The 16,900-nt window shown below is 38.7% G+C and overlaps 1 protein-coding gene across 4 annotated transcripts in view; it reads right to left on the bottom strand.

Moving 5' to 3' along the window:
- Nucleotides 1-16,900, bottom strand: part of sgsm2 (small G protein signaling modulator 2) — a 42,339-nt gene that overhangs the window by 3,826 nt on the left and 21,613 nt on the right. Inside the window, exons 3-20 of one of the 4 annotated variants that reach the window (XM_083549291.1) lie at nucleotides 14,813-14,981; nucleotides 11,675-11,842; nucleotides 11,490-11,557; nucleotides 11,224-11,372; nucleotides 10,816-10,950; nucleotides 9,312-9,436; nucleotides 9,133-9,200; nucleotides 7,934-8,097; nucleotides 7,497-7,626; nucleotides 6,269-6,403; nucleotides 2,483-2,639; nucleotides 2,320-2,384; nucleotides 2,091-2,236; nucleotides 1,886-2,014; nucleotides 1,602-1,784; nucleotides 1,097-1,465; nucleotides 221-345; nucleotides 54-136 (exon numbers count right to left, since the gene is read on the bottom strand). In XM_083549291.1, coding sequence (XP_083405417.1) covers nucleotides 54-136; nucleotides 221-345; nucleotides 1,097-1,465; nucleotides 1,602-1,784; nucleotides 1,886-2,014; nucleotides 2,091-2,236; nucleotides 2,320-2,384; nucleotides 2,483-2,639; nucleotides 6,269-6,403; nucleotides 7,497-7,626; nucleotides 7,934-8,097; nucleotides 9,133-9,200; nucleotides 9,312-9,436; nucleotides 10,816-10,950; nucleotides 11,224-11,372; nucleotides 11,490-11,557; nucleotides 11,675-11,842; nucleotides 14,813-14,981 — 2,568 coding nt within the window. The remainder of the gene's footprint in view (nucleotides 1-53; nucleotides 137-220; nucleotides 346-1,096; nucleotides 1,466-1,601; nucleotides 1,785-1,885; nucleotides 2,015-2,090; nucleotides 2,237-2,319; nucleotides 2,385-2,482; nucleotides 2,640-6,268; nucleotides 6,404-7,496; nucleotides 7,627-7,933; nucleotides 8,098-9,132; nucleotides 9,201-9,311; nucleotides 9,437-10,815; nucleotides 10,951-11,223; nucleotides 11,373-11,489; nucleotides 11,558-11,674; nucleotides 11,843-14,812; nucleotides 14,982-16,900) is intronic. The other 3 variants (XM_083549292.1, XM_083549293.1, XM_083549294.1) reach the window with 3 other exon arrangements.

The following is a 16,900-nucleotide window of genomic DNA, read 5'->3' as shown; positions in this document are numbered from 1 at the left end:
CAAGAAATATGTACATGCTTTTCACCAACAATGACAAACTTTAAGGAACTTACCATCATCCAAAATCACCATCAGAGGGGCCAGGAGGTCACACATTCCCTGCACATAGCCCACCTCTAGATGCTCCCAGACGTAACTAAGGTGAGAGGACAGGAGAATGTAAGGATAGGCTGTATATTAAGAACAGTAGGGTAAAAGTGCAGCTCCGTGTCTGGCTCACCTGCACATAATATTTCGCAGTTTCTCCAGGTTGCTTGTGGTAAAGTAGTAATAGTTACGGTCACAGCGTGCAACATCTTTGTCTATTCTGTGCAGGTTCAGAGCCACAGTGTCCAACAGCTCAATCTATGAAAAATTATAAAGTATAGTACAAATTTTGATTTTAGATCACACCTTCTCCTCTTTCTTTATTTTTATTATTTAACAAACCAGAATATGTTTTACATTTTAGATTGCAAAGTAGCTACATTTTAGATTTGATGACAGCATGGCACACTTAAGGCATTCTCTTATTAGGGAGTCACCTGGAATGGTTTTGGATTCTCTGTCAAGAGCTCATTTGTGACACAGTTTTCAAACCTGCCTATTTACATAAACGCTTCTCGAAGTTTAAGTAGCAGACATATTTCAACATCCACTGTTCAGGGGAGACGATATGAGTCAGGCCTTCATGGTTGAATTGCATCAAAGAAAAGTTTAACAAGACTTGCATTTTTATTCAGTTTTTATTTAATTAGGTTTTATCTTTACTTCTATATGTATTGTGATTACAAGATAAATTTACATCACTTAATATTTAGTAATTTTATCTGTAATAAGTTTTTTTATCACATATCAAATGTGTATCAGTACTAGTTTATACTCCAGGATTTAGTATAAAAAAAAAGTGGTATCTTTTCATGAATAACAATAATAATAATAATAATAATAATAATAATAATAATAATAATAATAATAATGCAGCTCAGGAGTAAATCAACTAATAATACATTTAAATATAATGTAATGTAATGTAATGTAATTTATAATATAATATAATATAATATAATATAATATACTAGTTATAGTTTGAGTTTAGTAAGGGGGTTGATTTTACCGTATACGAGGAGAATGATGGGGGCGCATCCTCACTGCTAGTGACCAGTTTATCCAGCTGGCTGCACAGCCTGTCTTCACTCAGGGAGTCTCGCCCACTTGCCTCTCCCCTAGGTGTGGCCTCATCTCCTGTTTCCTCCTCTATACTTTGTCCATCATCAATGCTAGACAGAATCTGGGAGTGTGCTGATGCTACTGAGTAGTTCCTAGAAGAGGGGAGGCCTGAGTCTGGAGAGTCAAACTCAACTAGTAACCTCTCATCAGGAGCCAGAGCAACCGGATTAACCACAGTGGTCATGGTAGGGGTGTTCTCACTCTCACACGGAGTGTCCCGACCAACCCCATCAGGTTCGTCCACTGACATGAAGACCTGAAAGTGGGAGGGAAAACATGAAATTCGTTAATGTCCTTTTGGGTTCACTTTAAAAACACTACATCATTGTCAAATCTGAACAGTCCAATAGCTCCTCAGTTGAAGCACTACTGTACACAAGCCAGAAGCTTACCTCATTGCTGAGAGTTGAGTCTCTGTGGATGAGTTTCATCACGTGACTGTCAATGCTGCTCCCCGATGAGAGTTTGGCAAAAATGGCCGACTGCATCTCCTTCTCCCGTTGCTTCACGATCACCTCACAGGCCTTCCACTCTCTCATCACCTGTTTGTAGCGTGCTGCGATCTTCTCATCAATCTGCAGACAGCAACACAGTCAAAATTGTAAGCACGTAAATCAAGCTTAAAGAAACAGTTTCTCTTCATCAGTTTAATATTTTTTTTACCTATTCATTTTACCTGCGTCATGTCTTTTTTCCCCATGCCGAACTTATAATGACCCAACAAAAATGGCCACACCTCTTTCCTGATCTCATGTTGCACACCGCCATAATAAACCAACCGCAGCAGCTCAAGCTCCTTGTAGTTCTGTGAAAAATACGTAAACATGATGGTGAGAGGAGGAGAGATGCCACTCCAGTCAAAAACCATGCTGATCACCAACCTTGCAGTCTTTTTGGTATTTGCTCCAGACATCTTTGCTAAGGCCTCCAGATGCTTCACAAGGTTTGTCTGGTGGGACGATGTTGTGGTTGACCAGTGCTGACAGATGTGTTCTCACCGTGGACAGATGCCGACAGTAGGCTAGCCCTACAGTAATCATAATTTTTTTTTAAGCATGCTGAATGGCTGAATTAAAACATTGTATTTTTTATATAAATCTGTAGACTTACAGCCATAGAAGGCTCTGGAGACAATCTGTCTCTTCATGTTATGACACAGCATCTTGAGTGGGATTCTGGATGCAGAACAACAGCAGAGGTCAGCTTCCGGTAGAAGTAGGGAGTTAGTCACAAAACAAGTCTGTATAATAAAAATAAACTGGTGCATTTTTACCGGTCATGCATGCAGGTGCATGCTCCAGGAAGCTCTATGGATAAGCTACCACCCCCAACAGAGCAGGACAAGCATGACGAGGCATGACTGGTATTCTCGGCTTGCTGCCATGACGACGGGCTGCCTCCAAAGCCCTGCATCTCCATGTCCCCATGGTCTAAGAAGAGAGAGGGAGGGGGAACAGAAACAGAAAAAGAAAGATGAATGAGCTATGTGAATCCTGCCCTAGTAACCTTCATTACAAGAATGCTCCTCCACATTTCCTTTGTGTTTCCTTATGCGTCATCAGGTTTAAGTCTCTCAGATTTTTTTTTTCTTTTTGCAAGATCTGGCAGGAATTGCTAATGTCACTGAATAAACTGTGTATGGTTTTTAATATTTAACTCTAATAATATAAGGGGGAAAAGGAAAATTATGGTGGCAGTAATGCTGCACTACAAAAACAGGTTCACACCTGCCCTTACAAGATTACCCATTTTATTGATATCTTTATATCATTTTAATTAAGAGGCCTGTCAGCTCAGAAATTAGATTAAGTTGAGAGTCATCTATTAGATCAGATCGTTTTTTTTTTTTAATCTCTGAGATCCCTCGAATACAGACATGGGGAGGTAAAAGGATTCCTGAGGTAGCATGCATCTGTGGAGGAACAGAAACCAAAAGATAAAAGGCATGAACAATGCAAAGGGGTTGGCCATGCCAGAAGACCTGCCAATCACAGCGTGCCACTGCATGGACAGAGCCAGGCATTCAGATAGTTACGAGAGGAAGAGAGGGGAAATACAGCCACTGCTCCCACCATGCTGGATGCATCAAACCAAATAACAGAGTACAGAGAAGGACAAGAACAAACCAAAAAGGACAACTAAAGAGAGAAAAAATCCATGTCATTAAATGTAAATGTACTTGAGCCAACTGAACCAAAAGAGTTCAACAGTACACACTGAGCAAATGCTCTTCACCTTAATTCTTCAGGCCCGAGCTGGTGACCTGATAACACTATAAGCTTCCTGTTGGGCCATGACCAAAAAACAAGTAAACAAACAAAAAAAAAAACAACAGAAGGACAGAATGTCTGAATTTCACTGCTGGTGGGTCTCTTGTGTGGGCTATGAGACTTTATGTCAATGTTATGGTCAAATAGGTGATGTGTTCACGGAACGATTCACATATCTACCACGCCAGAACCCCACAGGACCAGACTGTTGTAATGAAAGGTGACCGCAGTTAGTGAAGAATTATAGTGAACAGCATTGCAGAAAACTGGCTGAAAACAAGAGGGAGGGAAATAAACATTAACTTAATGATATCAAACTAAACAAAAGAGAAAAGTCATAAAGGAAGAGGGTGGGGGAAGACATAGATTGGACAAAGCAGCAGAGGTGCACATTCTGGTTAAATAATAATTCAACAAAAGATACTGGTAGGTTGCAGTTTTCCCATGCAGTGTCATCAAACATGTTGCAGTAAAATCAAATGGAAAAAAAGTAAAACCCCAAAATCAAGGGATTCTTCAAGTCATGTCAACTGAAAAAAGAAAACAGAGCAAATAATTGGAAGCATTGCTGCCTGCCCAACAGTGCAGAAAAAAGGGAATGACAAAGGCAGACTTGCCCGTATTGGGATGAATCTCATTCTGGCTTACTCTTCTTACTGATCTAGCATCCATTTCCAAATAAATACTCTGTACGCCGAGATTTACATGTGTATGTGTGTGCATTTGTATGGAAATACACTGCATTCATGTAAGAAAAAAAATCCCAAGGAGCATCTCATTGTTTACAATGAAACATATTGTTATTACAAGAGCATGTCAGTATTATGAATCTTATTAATAGGATAAATATAGTATATAAAAACAACTGAACTTTCTATATACAATACATGGAGACAAAATGATTTTTGGCAAATGCAATTGATAGGGTTAAACCATACTGAGACTGTTATTAATATGTACACTTTACAAAAAAATTCCAAAACCCCCAATGTTAATACAGATACAGCTTTATTATCATTGATTACCTTTAACAACATGGGAAGCTTCATGGTTAAAAAAATGACAGCGTACTGAATGTCTATAGGCTGAGTATGTTCTCATACATAACAGAGACAGGCTTTAATTATAAAAAAAAAAAAAAAAAAAAAAAGTCCTAATGGAACTAAGCTGAGATGCATTAACTGACTTTAACACATAGCGCACATTGTTATAGTCAGGTCATTGGAAATTGACAAAGACACTGACAAAGTACATTTCAACTCTATTGTTGTAGACAACTAAAATACCAGTAATAAGCAGAAAGAGATCAGAGCAAATTGTGCGTCAAGCAATAATTCAAAACTAAATTTGGAGAGTTAAAAATGTAGGATCCAAAAGTTGAATGATTTTATCCACTACCACGATTGTCAGAACCTAACAACTAGTATATTTCATATATATATATATATATATATATATATATATATATATATATATATATATATATATATATATATATATATATAGGCTATATTGCAAAAATAAGATCAGTTATGTTGTTTCTGTACATTTCTCTTCTTCTCTTTTATTCATGCTTCTCTCTTAATAACGAAGATGCTAATGGGAATTTCATTTCTTGCAAGACAGCACAGTGCTTCCTTATACTTGTGTGTGGGTGTGATGCAGAGATGAAGTGTAGTAGGGCTGCACAACGTACCATTTGTTACTTGGTATCACAATATTGGCCTGGCAGCCTCCGTTATGTAAATGAGCAGCTTTACAAAACAATATTTCTTATTTCTAATCAGTCCAACATTTTTGAAACGCCATTTGGTCAAATAAAGTAGTAATGCATACCAAAGGTATATAAGGTATAATCTTAATTATATTCTGTATATTGTAAAACATAATCTGTAATATATGATATACTATATTATATACTACGCCATATTTATATATAGAAATATAATTGCAATCTGCTAATTTTGTGTATATTGTGCAGCTCTAAATTGTAGTCGTGTGTCCCTGTGGCCATGTGACGACAATTCTAATGCCAGCGAGACAGTTTAGTGCAGGTAACCCCCGGCAACAGAGACGTGCTAGGGAAAAAGTGACGAGAGCAAGGGGGGTGGGAGTTTCAGAGAGGGGGAGACGTGGTACTGATTTCTCTCCCTCCCACACACTCATACACTTATACACTCACTCACACACACTCACACACACTCACTCACACACACACACACACACACACACACACACACACACACACACACACACACACACACACACACACACACACACACACATACACATACACCCACACACACACACATACACCCACACACACACCAAGACTTACATGTAATCAAGGTTGTGATAATAGTAACATTCCTTCTGCTGGTCTCACCACATGACAAATGGCAAATGGGTTTACAATATAAAAACATGTAGATCATTCAAAAGAAGGGATGATGACTGCATTAAGCTGTGCAGAAAGCATCTCTCTGCACTTCTGGTGGACAGCTCTGGAGCAAGCCAGGCCCCCATCATTCGACCTATCATTTGTTGTTGTGTTGATGTTACCATTATTACCATGCACACAGGCTTGGCCAATGATAGAGTTGGAAAGACTAGTGAGAATCCAACTGGCCTGACTAAAATGTTAATACCTGCACTGTTGGACTAGGACTTTGGAGGGAGAGCGTTCAGGCAAGCATCCATAAGCAAGGTAAGAAGGCATGCCAAAAGCAATTGATGGAGAGAATAGGAGAGAAAGTGAGTGGGGTGGGGGTGGCACTCTTGATAAAAACCTTTCATGACATTAGGGTCTGTGAGGTTCCGCGAGCAGATCATTGAGATCATTGCGTGAAGTCTATCTTCCTCCTCCTCATCGTCGTCCAGAGAGGGCGCGCGACTGCCCGTGGTGTGGTGGTAGTTTATAGTGACTGCTCGGGCAATAAGAAAACACAGTTTAGCACCCTTCACATCGAAACCACACCACATGTGTGCACACAAACACGACATACACAGACATACACACACCAGTTTTACTTAGCACTTACCCTTAAATCCATTCGAGTATTAAGTCATCAGATTTACCAATCAAATCTAACTCTGAAATGGTGCCTTCATTAAAATGCATTAAAGGTGTCAGTACCTGCTAGGTTATATCATTTGGATAACCTATTGCATTTCTTTGCAGGATTTCGTGTGGACACTGGATATTGTGCACTATCCCTTTACATAGGACTACTCATGTCAAATCTTGTTTATAATGATGATTCTTATGCTGTGGGCTCGCTGAAACTAAAGCTGACTGTAGTAGTCTGGTTTATATATGCTTATTTAATTTAGGCATATATTACATTGCCTATTTTGTATACTACATGCAAAATCAAGTACAAACCATCAAGCTAAATACAATTCTGGGGGGGCCTGATGTACACACAACTTGATCTGATCACATTATGCACTCACAACTCTTTACCACGTCTTTTATTGATGCAGTATAATTGTTACTGAAATAATCATTACAATCATCATTCTAACTGCACCTGAGATTTAAATGATCTCAGTGTGAGGAACATATTCTTGTTTAATAGCCACTGTGAAATAGTGAAAATGGGCAATCAGAGAGCTCAGCAATAACAAGGAAATTAATGCTCAGTTCTTATATAAATAAATACATCATAACAAGTACTAAAATCTGAGTACATCTGCCCCTCAGTCTCTAAAATTAAGTCCAGGTTAAGTCTTATAGTTACCGATTAAAAAAATAAATAGGTCATAGATCTCCAGGAACTCATTAATACCTTTCTAAACACACACATGCACCCTATCATGATTATTTATGACACATGAACTCAGATCTGTTTCAGATCTTCCACAGCAGCTGTCATATCCAAAAAATAGAAACACATAAGACAACACTAGGGCCCCAGAATCTGTGACAGTGGATTTCCAGTGGCATGGATGGATGGGTGGATAAACAGATAAATGGCTGAGAGCAAAAAGCAAGCAATTTTAGAGCTAACTCACTGGAGTCATGACGGTGTCCTGGGTAAACGATGCGGAACACGTAGTCTGCAGCAACTGGCTCATCATCAACGTCCTGATCTACCAACCGAGCGGTGCTGTTTCTTTTACGCAGCTTGGGGAAGACTTTACCCTGCCAGATACACAGCCAAGTACAAGTATTAAAACTGAAAAAGCAGAACAGAACCGGTCGCATCTAAAAGTGAACACATTAAGAGCAGAGCAGAGCAGAGCAGAACAAAAGTGATGAGTGGCTTTCAAAAGTAAGAACTTTAACTACTCAAACAACACTTGATGTTTCATAGAGAGGCCCCAAACATGATTTGTTTGCCATTAGATTTTTAGTGCAAAACATAAGATAGCTAGAGAAGCTACCACTTTTATCTCTCAAACTGCACTTACTTCATCCCATTGCAAACCGTGACATACAATGTACTCACCTTGCCCTTCTGGGACCAGAGAGGAGGCTCTAGTTGCCCCCGGGGCAGTAGGCCAGTCTCCAGGCATGACAAGAAGGCCAGCAGGTGACCTCCAGGAGGAAAGTGAAGAGGGGGCCGTTGGATCCCATCCTGACTCACCAACACCAAAGTCCCACCACAATCCGCTGAGAGAAGATGCCATGTGTCATATAAATGCATTGAAACTTTACTGATTTAGGGGCAGTTTAAGCACAGTGCACGAATTAAGACTTGTTATATGTAAGTAGAAAGTACAACAAACTCATAAATAAAGCAGAAATATATTGCATCATTATCAGGGATTTCAGCACTCTCTTACAAAAAGGACAACTAAAAGGTTTAATTGTTGTTTCTTCTGTAACTCTGTAAATCTCTGTAAAGATTTTATTTAGATAAACTCTAGGAAGCTTGAACACTTAATTTTTCAATGAACCTTTGACCAACCCTTAGAAAGTTTGTTGCAAAGTACTTGGTCATTTGGCACTCTTTGACTTGCATAGGTCAAATAATAAGTTACTTTCACCCCCACAATTACCCAAGAACCTGGCTCAGTGAATTCTGTGCTGCTGCTACCTGGGCATGAGTGTGAACAATCCCCAGCTTTGAGTAAGTTGATAAACACCTTTCTAGTGGGTTCTAAGGAGAGTATGTTCCTTCAGATATTGTAATTCTAAAATAAAAAAACAAATATGGCTATATTCGTACATCACTTGTGTATCACTACATCACTATTTATTTAACTCATGTCCATGGGCTGCCAAACATGACTGCCAAAGCCATAGAAAAAAAGGTTGTGGACACCTGTCCTGTTGAACATCCTGTGATAAACTGAGTCCTGTTTGCTGTTATAATAACCTCCACTCCTCTTGGAAGATTGTGGTTCTGGGGAGTTCTGCTACAAGAGCATTAGTAAGTAAGGCTTGGTGTGGAGTTAGCATTACAGGTTATCCCAAAAGTCAGAACTCTGTTCTCTATTCTTCGATACTAACCTTGGCAAACCATAAGGCTCACTTTGTTAGCTTTATTCAAATAGCTACTTTTTAAAAAGAATGCGGATGACTGTACTAACATTTGATAAACATGATGTCACAAAAAATTTATTATCTATGAGGCACATTAAAGCCAAATTTTGGCTTGACTTAGCGATGCCAGAATTACAAAATAAAAAAAGAAAGACTTACGCCGTTGGTGACAGTGGATGCAGACTATCTGTCTTAAGGGTACTGTCAATGCGTAGTCCCAATAAATACTGTGAGCAGAGAATCAGTATGTGTGTCAGAGTCAATTTATGTGGCAGTACAGGTATACTGCTGAATCAATGTGAGTGTGGAAATTGGTGTGTGCGTGTTTGCTGAGCTACCTCTTCTCCAGGTCGCAGTCTCCAAGAGTACCATTGATTAACTGGTTGGGCGTCCACTTCAGTGTGAGTGTGTCAGCAGTTTGATGTAAAGACAGGTAACCCCTCAACACCTCCATGTCCTTCTTCTAAACTCAAATAAATAAATAAACGTCTTGTGTTACTTAGAGTTCTCAAAGTTGTCAGCAAAAGTGTAAGCCAGAGTTTAGACTTGACCAGGTCCAGTATGCTTCATACCCTTATCAAATCCAGCCAAACTCAGTATTGCTTTTCAGATTTGATTCATAGTTGTATCATAAAACATCTTAGGTTTGTAATTTTTAAGAGGTTTTAAACCTACAGCAAATTTACCTATAACTCCAGCTAGAACATCTTGTTCTAGCTGGAGTTATAGGTAAATTTGCTATGAATTAGCTATGAACCCAGACAGACCATCTGGTAACTAGTGAACAATTCTGTCGAATATCTCTTTGGTTATAGTTTTGATGTTTAAACATATAAGCACAATATCCTGTAATTTGGATATGTTTGTATAAAATAAAATATCTTGAATAAGCAATAATTCAAGATATTTTATTTTATACAAACATATCCAAATTACAGGATATTGTCTATTCTTCGATACTAACCTTGGCAAACCATAAGGCTCACTTTGTTAGCTTTATTCAAATAGCTACTTTTTAAAAAGAATGCGGATGAGCTATTATGAGTCCTATTACATGAGATTTGATAAGTTTATAAATTTGTGTGTGTGTGTGTGTGTGTGTGTGTGTGTGTGTGTGTGTGTGTGTGTGTGTGTGTGTGTAGTGCTACCCAGAGTCACCCAAAGTGTATTTCCCCATTGTTCCTAGGATTATCCAAATTCACAGACCTAGGCTGTAGATAAAGCATTTTGCAAAGATAAAATAATGAGTGTTATTTCATTATTTTCGTAATGTTTTGTTTACATTTGAAATATAATTATTGTATCATTTATTGTATACATCCTGTATCATCTTGGTTTCTAAAAACAACTTATAGACTATAGTAAATGCATGTGCATCTACTCCCCATCATATCATCACAAAATGATGCCACGATCCTTATTTTATTTTATAATGAACTACCCAATACACCTTCTGGATATAAATATAATATACTTTATACTTATTAGGGTAAAACCCTGATCTAATGGAAACATTTTCACAAGAAAGCTATGTCTCTCACTGGTGCTCTGCATTAGAGTTGTTACAGCAGCTTTGATTCATTCTGTTTCAACTCATTTCATTTATAACATAATTTGATTGATTGTATACCTATTAGCTTACAACTTGCGCCTTTTATCCTGGGGGAACTCCAGTCATTGACTGAACACAGTGGGCAATCGTGCTATCTAAAGGAGTCTTTTGAACTTGAGTGTTCAGCGATTAAAAATGGCCTCCCTGCAGTGTTTCTGTACCGGGATTAACTAAGCTGATTAATCATACCTTTGTTTAAACACAAATGTCAAGTGTGTGGAGTTTCTCACCGGCTGAACGAGCACGTTGTTCTTTCCATAAAGCAAATGTACACGCGAGTTCTGATGGAGAGACTCCACATATTCCCTTGCAGAGGCTGAAAACTTATCCTCAGACATGCTCCCGCTGGATTGCCTTTTACGAATCTGAGACCAGGATTAAAACATGCAACAGATTCAAACCAAAATGTTAATAAATTCAGAGCAACAGTCCCTCAAATGCCTGAAAGCTATTAAAAAAGGGGGAATTATATATTTCACTGACAACAGAACTGAATATTATTGACCCTAATGATGATCCTATTATCTAGAATCTATTTTGGCATCATGTTGTTTTCATTTAAAAAGTATTTTGTCGTTAAATATCTACTATTTCACTCGTTCCTTTCCATCCACGCCCCTCATGCTGATGTCACTCACCCCGAGAGCAGGCCTGCGGCTGGGTGATGCCTCCTGGCCTCGATGTGCTCCATGGATCCTGTGCCTCTGGACCAGTTCATTGGCTGAAGGATCCGTCCAGAAATGGTCTGATGTTTTCAGCTTGGTGTACTCCAGAGCACAAGGACCAACTATGATAATTCAAGACCAATCAAAGTGGAGAAATAGGATCAATTTTTGAGTAAACAAAACTCATTATGTTTACTTTGTCAAACACGGTATGGCATTAAGAATATAAACAGGCTCACCGAGAAGCGCTGCCAAGATAGGGCCGAATACAGAGTCATGCATCAGGGCTTCCTTTTCATAATACTTACTGCAAACACACAGAGAGGACAAGTTGAATGCATCGGCTACTTTTTTCATTAGAAAAGAGTTTATACAAAACAACATGCACAAATGAGCAGTAGTAAGAGTATACACTGCATCCTACCTTGAGTTATCCACAATATACTGCACTATTTTGTCCAGGACTTTATCAAAAAGGGCAGTACGGACCCAGATGTGCTTGATAGCCTGAGCTGAGAGAGGCTGAGGAACTCGGCCTGCAGAGGAACCCTGCCTGCGGAGGGGCTCCTGTCCGCTTGTGCTCTGGGTCCTTCTGAGAGCAAGATATGACCAGAAAAACAGAACTCCAGCTAATCAATATGCCGTAATATACAGCTAATAATAGAATAAAAATAGAAATATAAATAAATAAAATTTTATATTGCATTACATTAAAATAAATATTAAAACATGGCATAATTTATTCGAGGTATACACAGATGTACATATAGATAGATAAATATCGATATAAATAAAAATAAAATATAAAAATATACTTTTTTTTCTAAGTTTTTTTACGTGTGCATAAGCACTGAAGATACAGAATGATGGTATCTTCAGTATCACAGAGCCAAAAGGTGTGTTATTTATCTTTACATGTAGTCTTTTGTACTTTGTCACACAGTCTATCCACAGGGGAGCAACAGTGTTCAGCTTATCTACTGCAGACAAGGAGGGCTAGCAGCAGTCACGACACGCTTATTCACAGCCACTTATACCTGCAAAGCCATTTACACAGTGATGATAAAACACATATAAAGGGATTGTGCCGTCTTGCAAGACTCATCTCGGAGCGCTGCTTTCTTATTAACCAGTGAGTAATATAAGGACGTGGACAGCTAGATTCTACTGTTCAAATCAATCCAATGTAAATGTGTCTGTACCTATTCCTCAAACTTAAGTACCAATATCAAACGAACCATGATTATAAAAAAAAGTGATGCTTCAAAAACAACATTAAAGATGAGGATAGGTTGCCATTTGAGCCTGGTTACTTCTAAGGTTTCTTTCTTATAACATCTCAGGAGTTATTTCCTTGCCACTGTAGGCACCAGCTTACTCATTGTGGATATACAGAGACTAATTTATGATGCTAAAATGTGTACATTACAGAAACGATTTCATTCTGTAAAGCTGCTTTGGGACAATGTACATTGTTAACAGCACTACACATATAAAACTGAACTAAACTTTTGAAATAAAGACATCAGTTTATGAGGACAGCGTGACCTTTCCAGATACACTGAAGACCAAAAATGTCTCGATGGCACTGTTAAAGTAATCAGCCACTACACTAAGGAGGAAATTATAAAGACATGAAGACATCCGGTGGGGATTTTGGGTACCAACATAATTAAGCTCAACAGTGACGTGAGCCAACAACCCATTGATCTGTCTAGCTATGCCGAGCCTAAAGATGAATGCTCCTTCTTCTTGCACCACTGCCTCTCCCTCATCCCCCACCTACCATCATTCCAGAATCAATCTCATTGTGTCTAGCTAGTCAAGCTGGGTGCAACCAAGCAGGCCATTTTAAGGAAATAAATCTCAGTGCTTGAGATGGCTGCTCAAGATATGCATTTACGCTATTGCGATTTTTAAGTCAGATTCTGCACCGAAAGCAGTGACACCATACCTGACTAGAAGAACTGATGCTATTACAGAAAAAGACTGATATAGATAGTATGCCAGCAATGCTTTTAGCATTACAAATAAAAATGTAGGTAATATAATAATAATAGGTTGTATAAAGTTTAAAACAGGTAGCCACAGTGATCTTAGTGATCTTCAATAAAAAAACAATACAGCACACCTGTGAAAATTATTTTTCTTTAGTAAAACTAGGGCATGTTGCTCTCTGTTTTCAACAAACCCATCTGCTGTTATAGATTCTAGCCAATATCACAAGTTACTGTTTAGTACAGATCAGGACATGTCCTCCTACAGGATAGGAGGGTATTCAAGAGCTAACATGGTACATATACTATTATTTGAAATGTACAGATCGAACAAACAGCATGAATTATATACAAATCAAATTCTGTACGATGGTACGTTGAACTGATCGACCCGAATCACGCTAGTTATCTCTGTGAAGTGAGAAGCCCTTACTAGGGGATAAGAGAACACATTCGCACAGTTGCATATGAGCCAACGGTCTACTTCTCTTTTATCTCTCAGCAACATCCAGCTAACATAATTTAAACCCAGAATGGATCAACCAAATTAGATCTGGTCTGCACTGTACGATGGGGCTCCACCAATGGCTTCTATCAGCTGATGCAGCCTGATTAGATTTCAGAGCTCCTAGTGCCACTGTAAGAAAAAGATGACAAGCAAATTCAAAAAACGATAGCGCTCGAGCATGCCATGAGTGCAATAACCACCTTGCCATAACAGATCTGTAAGAGTCCATAGTGTGCTTAGTCATAAACTTTTATTTAGCTATCAGCCATCATCTTAATCGTTGTTTCACAGAGATCCCTTAATGAGCAAGTTTGTCCTTTGTTCTAGCAATAATGATGCTGTAATGTTGCCATGGCAATTGGAGTAACTGAGAAAACGGGGCCTTAGTAATGTGGAAAGTAGTAAGAGATGCACTGCATTAAGGCGGAGTGCAAGCTAAAACTCTGTGTTTTTACATGGTTATAGGTGCACACACGAGACAAAGGCTCCTAGAGGAAGCTTTATGCATAAGCCCCTCTGTGCTACACATGACACATGGCTCTGGTAATGGAGAAATAATGGGCAAATAAGAAGTCAAGTGAAGCCTGGGTTCTTCCTCATAAACCATTGCATCACTCATAAGAGAAAGCTGCAAAGACCGCTTAGGGAACCACCAAACAGCTCTGTGGTTTTTCCAATGTCTTGCATAGATCTCCAGCTATAATCAATGAATAATATCATGTTGCAACAGCCGGGCATAACAAGTATAGCTGCAATATACATCACAGTTTGCTTTTGTTAGATTGTTACTAACATTGATTTCATGAAGTTCACTTTAAGATGAATTAAGCTATCTATCTATCTATCTATCTATCTATCTATCTATCTATCTATCTATCTATCTATCTATCTATCTATCTATCTATCTATCTATCTATCTATCTATCTATCTATCTACAGTATCTATAGTATCTTTCTACAGCATCTATAATATCTATCTATCCATCCACCAATCCATCCATCCATGTATCTATGAATGATAAACCATGAAAAGGATTTAGAATGTGAAATCTCAGACCTGGTGATGTCGGCCTGCTGCTGAAACTGATCCTGGACTTTGCGGCACACCTCTTCGGCTGTCGTGTACACCTTTCCAATTTTGGTGAAGAGGGCAGCAATCTTATCACTGCGGAGAAAGCCTGCAGCTCTGCGCTTCAGCATGTGGCCCAGACAAGCCTCAATAGCACCTGAAAGGGGAAGAGGGAGTAGGGACAGACTTAGAGACCCAGAGAGGGGAGTATACATTATACTGAGCAGTGACCACACTTGTTAAAATCTATAATTCCCCAAAACATCCCAAAGGGGCTCGGTTTTCAGTGAACCTAGCAAGAAAAGTTTTTTTGTTTGTTTGTTTTTTTGCAAAATCTTTGCTTTCTTCAAGATGGTGTGGAGCCAGGTATCTTTTCAGACAGCTGCCCCAGACAAATAGAAATAAAGTGGAGTGCAAAACACAATTACTATTGGCAACAAGATTTACAGGACGATGCTGAAGCTGTGGTAAATATTAAGTAGGGCAAACAGGACAAACAACATGTTAGTGCTACCGCTTCTGCTTGGCCCTGCAGGATTCCTACTCAATTGGGTAAACAAACTCAGTTTAGCCACAAAAAACAAAAGAAAGTTTTTAATATCACGGTGTCTATCTGCTTTTTAACAAGACAATGAGTAATCTTGTTAATAGCAGTGACAGTAGAATGAATGATGTTTAATGCGTCTTAAAAGCCACTCTTTTGCAAACTCTTTTGTGGCAAGTGGGATAAAGTCAGGTTTCTCTCTTCTAACATGATGGATGCTACTGATATCTTGGAGCAATCAAGGCACTGGTAGACTATGTAATCAGTTTTATGATGCTAATAGCTCTTTTATTGCTGGCCATGCAACACTAAAGCTGCCTCTTCAAGTCACTCTGCTGCTTATTTTCATGGATGTGTGCGCAGAAAAAAATGATTAGATCAGGCAAAATAACAGTTTTCCAACTTTGGTGCACAGTACCAGCAAACTGAACAAAAAAAACTTTCATTGTTGGACTTAATTTTCACTTTAATTTGCTATTAAGCAATCAGGGGCATCATGGAAGTATTTACTTGATCTCTATGTTGGATGCTACCATGCACAGCTAATTCATTGTGTATATGTAAATATGTACATTTAAATGTCTGCCAAATGCCATAAATGTAATTCCTTGTACTCACTGATACTGTTCTGCACACTCAGTTTAGCCATTTTTGTGCTCTCCATTAAAAATACTTCAAATACCATTCAATGTGTTATATGGTTAACTGCATTTGGAGATTCTGTAGTTTCTGTAGTAGCTACTCTTGATAGTTTGTCAAGAAAACAGTTTGCAGTCTGATTTTGAGTCTGACTTTCCATCGTTAGCCATGAAATGCATCCAGATAATTGTCATTTCGAGCCATCTGTTTATTATCATGACAATGTACTGTACACTAGGTTTACAACACATAGTGACGTGGTATCAGGGCACTTTTTTCAAGTAAGTTAATGTCAGATCAGTACTGATGCACCATTTGTAAATAAAGCCATATTTGCACATTTCAGGATCCTAAAGCTCTTGCTCATGCTGGTCTAAAGAGTCACCAATATTGCAGTTGTGGGATCTTAGGATTAAACTTCATTAGAGATTCATGAGTTCTGGGATGGTCATCTGTGTTGCCTGTCTATGGAATCCTTCTCTGCTTTTGCAGTCCAGTAAAGTGGCTTTATACCAGAAACAGTCCCGTTGCAGGTAAATGCTCGCTGCAATGCCCCTGGTTTCTCATTTGAGCTATCCAGAAAATGTTTTGCTTCTCCACCAGAACATACTGTTCGCAGGATTGTCCGTCGGCAGAAACCCTTATCTCCTGCACCGCTTTTTATTATTATTAAACAAGTAGTCAGACCTAACCATTGTGTGTATGCATCAGATGAATCATCTAAGTGCTAAGTGCTTTGTTAAAAAGTGCATTTAATAAAACAAGCACTGTAGGTAACAATGAGACAGGCATGGTGCATACATAACAGGTCATAATGTAGGATAGGCAAGTTGTATATCAAAACACTTATATTTCTGTTTACCATGCTGGTGCACATTTTGAAAACCTGTGTG

The sequence above is a fragment of the Silurus aristotelis genome (assembly GCF_946808225.1).
Source record: "Silurus aristotelis genome assembly, chromosome: 8".
In the NCBI taxonomy this organism is placed as follows: Eukaryota; Metazoa; Chordata; class Actinopteri; order Siluriformes; family Siluridae; genus Silurus; species Silurus aristotelis.
The sequence above is the reverse complement of the archived record's forward strand: the minus strand, read 5'-3'. Positions and strand labels throughout refer to the sequence as shown.